The 7,223-nt window shown below is 38.9% G+C and overlaps 2 protein-coding genes across 2 annotated transcripts; both read left to right on the top strand.

Moving 5' to 3' along the window:
- Nucleotides 1-1,609: 1,609 nt before the first annotated feature.
- On the top strand, nucleotides 1,610-3,100 carry LOC147847131 (UPF0481 protein At3g47200-like). Its single transcript, XM_087339532.1, has 2 exons — nucleotides 1,610-2,071; nucleotides 2,217-3,100. The coding sequence occupies exons 1-2, from the start codon at nucleotides 1,610-1,612 to the stop codon at nucleotides 3,090-3,092; spliced, it is 1,338 nt and encodes a 445-aa protein (XP_087195658.1). The 3' UTR covers nucleotides 3,093-3,100.
- Nucleotides 3,101-5,408: 2,308 nt separating this feature from the next.
- Nucleotides 5,409-6,909, top strand: LOC147847130 (putative UPF0481 protein At3g02645). The gene has a single exon (XM_087339531.1). The coding sequence runs from the start codon at nucleotides 5,431-5,433 to the stop codon at nucleotides 6,907-6,909; it is 1,479 nt and encodes a 492-aa protein (XP_087195657.1). The 5' UTR covers nucleotides 5,409-5,430.
- The last annotated feature ends 314 nt before the right edge of the window (nucleotides 6,910-7,223 follow it).

Here is a 7,223-nt window from a genome sequence, read left to right as displayed (position 1 = left end):
ATTAGGAGTCTTCCATCCCCTAGTATATTGTGTCAAGAAAGTACCAGAATTTGTGTCAAGAAGAAGAAGAAGAAGAGAAGAAGAAGAAGAAGAAGAAGAAGAAGAAGAAGAAGAAGAAGAAGAAGAAGAAGAAGAAGAAGAAGATGGTGATTCACAAGGCTTCCCATGGGAAACAAATGGCACAGCATCTACATCGATATTATCCAATCCCTATTATCCATAACTTTCACATTGAGCAACTTTATCAAACCAACTTCAACCCAGAAGAAGGTGGAGATCAAGAAGACTGAACACAAATCTAAGTTCCAAAACCGTAAAGCGATCCGGTTTGTCCCGCGGATCCTGACCATCGGTCCATAGTATCAAAACCTCAAGGCTTCCCCTATTGATAGATGGAAGGCCCTATCTATGTGTGAAGAAATTCATGGAAAGACAAGATGTGGGATCTTCAAAAGCTCATGGATGATCTCATCCCCGAGCCTCGGGAACATAGGGACATCTATTTCGGCCTCAGCCCGGCTTACAACTTTGATTCACTTCAACGTCTGATCCCAAATATGGAGGGACTTGCTGCTGATAGGCAGCCAGATTCCCATGTCTTTGTTAAACAAATTTATATAAACATTCCATAGGAATTACCCGACTTCACAGAGAATGATCTCTTGAAATGCTGGCGATATTTTGTTTCTGTAAATTTAAGAAGATATTAAAAAAGTAGTGTCTAATCAGTCAATTGAACTAATCTCATGAGGTCATTGCACAGGCCATTCCAGTAATAATCTCTTTTTCGTCCTTTTCATGATTTTCGTTAAACCCCTTTCAAGTCTTTTAAATTTTCTTTTCATGACCCATTCGTGTCATCCATCAATAATCAGGGACTCACTGATTGACAAAACAAAAGATCATAATGTTGCCATGTATTCTACACTATTTTCAAAGATGCATTGACAATTTGAAGATATTACATGATGTTCGCAACATCAAAAACAACATTCTACTTTGAGAAATAGGCATTAGGATTTTATCAATGATGCAAGGAGGAGCTTCTTCATGCATTTTTGTTTCAAGCGCCATGGGAACTTGGTGCATAAAATATTGATTCCATAATATGAAGGTAAGAATTCCTACTTAATGGCAAAAGAAATAAACCTTTCGTACATACGTGAGCACCTTGACTGTGCATATGCTATATCTATTAATGCGATGAACAAAGTAATCCTAGAGGACCCCATGATTTTGGAAAGCCAACATCCCGTAGCCTTCCCATAGAGAATGTCAGGTTACCTTTTTGTAAAGACATGCTGTAGCAACAATAATTTCATTCTCTGAAACAAATGGGAGGCAAATTTACGTTCTTTAATTAAACAATGTACATTATTCATAAGACATAATCAATAGTAGTACTGTGCTAAGGCATAATGTATTGTTGCATAATGTACATTCATAAGACATAATCAATAGTAGTACTGTGCTCTTCTTAACATGGAAAGTTACATGGGATAAACCCCCTAGTTTATATTGTGGGAATGCTGCTAGTGTCTTTATGAACTGAAATTAAGAAGAAGAAGAAGAAGAAGAAGAAGAAGAAGAAGAAGAAGAAGAAGAAACGATGGGTGCCACATTGAGCAAACAAAGCGGAAAAAGAAGTTCAAAGATAGGGACTAGAATGTATCCATATGAACCTGCCCTTGCCATGCCGCGTCATCAACCTAACTTCAGTACTGAAGATGAATGGATAAAGTACATGAAGATGAATGTGGATGCTCAAAATCCACCTGCATATGACAACAAATTGATGATTTTGAAGCCTCCCCAACATTTGTTTGAAGTGAAGCCAGAGTCATATTATCCTAAATTAGTGACCATCGGCCCATTGTATCAAAATCTTCAGAAGTCCCCCATTGATAGATGTAAGGCTCTTTGCATGAAGAAATTCATGGCCAGACATGAAATATCGCGGCAAGAGCTCATAGATCTGCTCATCCCTCCATCCCAAGACGTTAGGAACATCTACATTGAACTCCCAACTTACAACTTTGAGTTCCTAAAGCTTCTGTTTACCGTCGATACAGTCTTCATTCATGAATTCTTGCGCTTTCAGAGGAATAAATCTGATAGAAATCCCCAACCCTCAGAAAGTAGCTCATACTTCTCCACATTCTACATCGATGGTCAGACACTCCTCTTGAGACTATCGAGGGACTTGCTGTTGATAGGCAACCAAAATTCCCATGTCATTCCTAAAGAAGATTTCTGACAATGGAGACTTCTCATTGACTGATCTCAAGAACACCGTTATGAGTTTGATTATGAAGCAGAATCCATTCTTTTCACATGATCAATCTTCCTATAGTGGAAAAGCTTTCAAGACCGATTTCATCAAGTGCCAGCATCTACTTGATTCACTCTATGTTTCATGCACTGAAAAATTCGAAGAATCTGATTCTCATCAAGTATCTGTCAATGATGCACACTCTGAATCAAGTGAAGAATTTAACGCTGCCAAGGCGAAGTATCGTCGCCTCCCGCCAGCATCTGAACTCTCTAAAGCCGGCATTTCATTCAACCCTTGCGAAGGTAACATATCTGTGATGAATTATGAGAAGGATAAATTTAAGCTCCATCTTCCACACCTTGTGGTGTATGACACGACCGAGGATGTGCTGAGGAGCCTCATTGCACATGAACGAACCTCCAAACAACAGAAGGACTTTACTATGTATGCAAAGGTCATGGACATGCTGATCGACACGGAAGAAGATCTCGTGATCTTGACAAAGGCTAAAGTCATAGAGAACCACCTGGGGAATGGCGAGAGGTTGGTCGACATGCGGAACGACATGTGCACAGGAATCAATGTCGAGGATAACCCAGATGGAAAATGGGAAGAGATGATTGATGATATAGTGGCCCACCTTTCCTCCTGTTGGCGTCGCTGGTACATCGAGTTTCGGGCCAAGTATTTTTCTCGGCCATGGTTACCGATTTCGATCATTGCAGCGTTTTTACTTCTCTCAGCTCCAATAGTGCAGACAATCTATACAATCTCAAGTTATTATAAAACTGACATTCAATTTAAAGCTAAACCTTAAGGAAATAAATAAAGTATTGAGCTTCGTTTACTCATTTGGATCTCGTTTCGGTTTATTAATTTACTTTGTTCCCGTTATTTATGTTTTACTGATTTATAATCCACATTGGCTTATGAAATTGTGGACAATCATGTACTGATGGTGAGCATGGTTTATTGGGTCATAATCCAGATTGATTTATAAAATTGTCTTGAACATTATGCACTTAATGATTTTGTTATTCATGTAAATTTAAGAAGAGATTAAAAAAGTAACTGTGGCTAATCAGTCAAATGAACTAATGTCATGGGGTCATCATTGCACAGGCCATTCCAGTAATAATCTCTTGTTCGTCCTTTTCATGATTTTCATTATACACAAGTTGTCTTTTAAATTTTCATTTCATGACCCATTCGTGTCATCCATCAATAATCAGGGGCTCACTGATAGACAAAACAAAAGATCTTCCAATCTTGACTAGTGCCCATTGGCATGCATTCACAAGTTGTACAAACCACCTAATTACATTTTTCTACTGCTAGCATCTTGCAATAGTGAGAGTAAACCATAATAGTAGAAGATAGCAATACGCTAAACACAAAAGGGCAAAAACTGTTTAATGCATAGAGAGTGATTTGAAAATGACTTCATTTCTACATTCAATAACTCTCATATCTTTACACCCTTCACAAGACTGGCATAAAGTGGTTTTCGGTGGATCTCCATTCCATCATTAAGCTTTAATTATCTAGTCGTTAGGTCAAATAGAAAATGGTGATCTTTTCAATATTTCACATCCATCGAATGTTCAACAATGACCATCCTATTGAGTAGATTATTAGGTTCTTCTAGGTCATGCTTGTCATACGACAACAATATGAAAAACGATTTTGTGCCTTGTAAGGTCATGTCCAATATACCATGATGAATAATGGTTAACTTGATTCTACCCCTTCCACGTAGTTTTAATTATAAAAAATGCATTTGGTTTTAATTCATCATCACATTTGTTATGCTTAATGATCAATCTTTCATTAGCAATGCATCTAAAAGACAGATTGATTCTACCCCTTCCACGTAGTTTTAATTATGAAAAATGCAATTGGTTTTAATTCATCATCACATTGTTATGCTTAATGATCAGTCATTCATTAGCAATGCATCTAAAAGACAGATTGTCACGTGAATAACATGGTATAGACATTAAATAACATCATAACTTTAGGGAATGTTCTAGATAGATACTTCAACCAAAAATTATAACGTATATCGAGTATAGAAAATCAAACTTAGGAGATCACAAAGAAAGAGGTGGATATTAATGTATGGATTGATCAACTGGCTCCACCATGATATTTATTAGAACTTTTAGACCATAATTGCACACAAAAGTTGATGTTGAACAGCCAAATCAACCTTCATTAATCTTGTAGGTGAGAACAATCCCCGGTCGATGTAGTTATAATCTGTTATTGTTAGAAAGAAAATTGGAGGTTAGAACTTAGGCTATCCCACGATATTCCCATCTGAATCTCACAATTCAGTATCTTGTAGTCCAATAATAAGAATGTGACATTAATTTTGGACATAGCTACATATCATCATAATGCTGCCATGTATTCTATGCTATATTTGGAAAGATACATTGACCATTTAAAGAACATTTAAAGAGATTACATGATGTTTGTGACATCAAAAACAACATTTTTTGATAAATAGGCATTACGATTTAAAAAATGATGGAAGTAGCAGCCTCTTTCAGAATCTTGATGCATTTTTTTTTCAAGAGCCATGGGAACTTGGTGTATAAAATCTTGATTCCATAATATGAATGTAAAACTTCCTACTTTATGGCAAAAGAAATCAACCTTTCGTTCATAGGTGAGCACCTTGACTGTACATATGGTATATATCTATTAATGCAATGAACAAAGTAATCCCAACGGACCCCATGATTTTGGAAAGCCAACAACCCCTAGCCTTCCCATAGAGAATGTCGGATTACCTTTTTGTAAAGACCTGCTGTAGCAACGATAATTTCTTTCTCTGAAACAAATGGGAGGCAAATTTACGCTCTAGTCGCATTGTCTTTAAGGAATTGTGTTGGCCGTTCTTTAATTAAACAATGTACATTCATAAGACATAATCAATAGTAGTACTGTGCTAAGGCATAATGTATTGTTGAATAATGTACATTCATAAGACATAATCAATAGTGGGACTGTGCTCTTCTTGACAAGGAAAGTTCCTACAATTAGTTAGTACATGGGATGAACCCCCTCATTTATCTTGTGGGAATGGTGCTAGTGTCTTTATGAACTGAAATTAACCAGAAGCAGAAGAAGAAGAAGAAGAAGAGATGGGTGCTACATTGAGCTATGAAACCAGAAAAGGAAGTTCAAAGTTTGGGACTAGAATGTATCCATATGAACCCTCCCTTGCCATGCAGCTTCATCAACCCAAATTCAGTACCGAAGATGAATGGATGAAGTACATGAAGATGAATGTAGATGCTCAAAACACACCTGCACACGACTGCAAGTTGATGATTTTAAAGCCTCCCCAACATTTGCTTGAAGTGAAGCCAGAGTCATATTGCCCTAAATTAGTGACGATTGGCCCATTGTATCAAAATCTTCAGAAGTCCCCTACAGATAGATGTAAGGCTCTTTGCATGAAGAAATTCATGGGAAGACATGGGATACCAGGTGTGGAAGAGCTTATGAAAAAACTCACCCTTGATCCCCAAGACCTTAGGAACATCTATATTGAGCTCCCAAATTACAACTTTGAGTTCCTAAAACTTCTGGTTACTGTGGATACAGTCTTCATTCATGAATACTTGCGCTTTCAGAGGAATAATTCTGATAAAAGTCCCCAACCCTCAGATTCAAGTAGCTCATACTTCGCCACATTCTACATTGATGGCCAAACACTCCCCGTGAGACTATCCAGGGACTTGCTGTTGATAGGCAACCAGATTCCCATGTCATTTCTGAGAAAGATTGCTCTATGTAATCCTAACAATCGAGCCTTGTCATTGGATCATCTCAAAGCCACCGTTACGAGTTTTATTATGAAGCAGAATCCATTCTTTTCGCATGATCCATCCTTCTATGAAGGGAAACATTTCAAGATCGATTTGAGTGATTGCCAGCATCTACTAGATTCGCTCTATGTTTCATGCACTGAAACATTCGAATCTGAAGGTGATTCTCATCAGGTAGCTGTCAATGTTTCACGCCCTGAAGGAGGCCAAGGATCTGTTTCTCAAGTATCTGCCAATGATTCACGCCCTGAACCATTGAAAGAACCTCATTCACGCCGTAGACCAGGCCAAGCAGCTGATTCTCAAGGATCTGCCAATGATTCACGCCCTGGAAAAGGCCAAGCAGCTGATTCTCAAGCATCTGCCAATGATTCATGCCCTAAACCAGGCCAAGCATCTGATTCTCAAGGATCTGCCAATGCTTCACGCCCTGGAAAAGGCGAAGAATCTACTGCTGCCAAGATGAAGAAGCAGACGAAGAAGAAGCACCGTCGCCTCCCGCCAGCATCTGAGCTCTCGAAAGCCGGCATTTCGTTCAACGCTTGTAAAGGTAACATATCTGTGATGAATTATCACATGGACAGACTTCAGCTCGATCTTCCGCACCTTGTGGTGTATGACACCACAGAGGATGTGCTACGGAGCCTCATTGCACACGTACGAACCTCCAAACAACAGAAAGAGTTCACTATGTATGCGAAGATCATGGACATGCTGATTGACACCGAAGAAGATCTCGCGATCTTGACAAAGGCCAATGTCATAGAGAACCACCTGGGGAGTGGCTAGAGGTTGGTCGACATGTGGAATGGCATGTGTACGGGTATTAATGTCGAGGAGAACCCGCCTGGAAAATGGGAGGAGATGATCCATGACATTGTGACCCACCATTCGTCCCGTTGGCGTCGCTGGTATGTGGAGTTTCGGGCCGTGTATTTCTCTCGTGTATTTCTCTCGCCCATGGTTGCCCATTTCGATCCTCGCTGCGTTTACACTGCTCTCAGCTTCAATCATAGAGACAATCTATACAATCTTAGGTTTTTATCAATCCGACAATCAATGTTGCCCTAAAACTTAAGCAAAATAAAAAAAGGAAGCTGGTC

Source organism: Azolla caroliniana, unplaced genomic scaffold (assembly GCF_043228905.1).
Source record: "Azolla caroliniana isolate FFs.n. ecotype wild unplaced genomic scaffold, voAzoCaro1.0.p SCAF_1490, whole genome shotgun sequence".
Taxonomy (NCBI): domain Eukaryota; kingdom Viridiplantae; phylum Streptophyta; class Polypodiopsida; order Salviniales; family Salviniaceae; genus Azolla; species Azolla caroliniana.
This window is presented reverse-complemented; position numbering and strand designations above follow the sequence as displayed.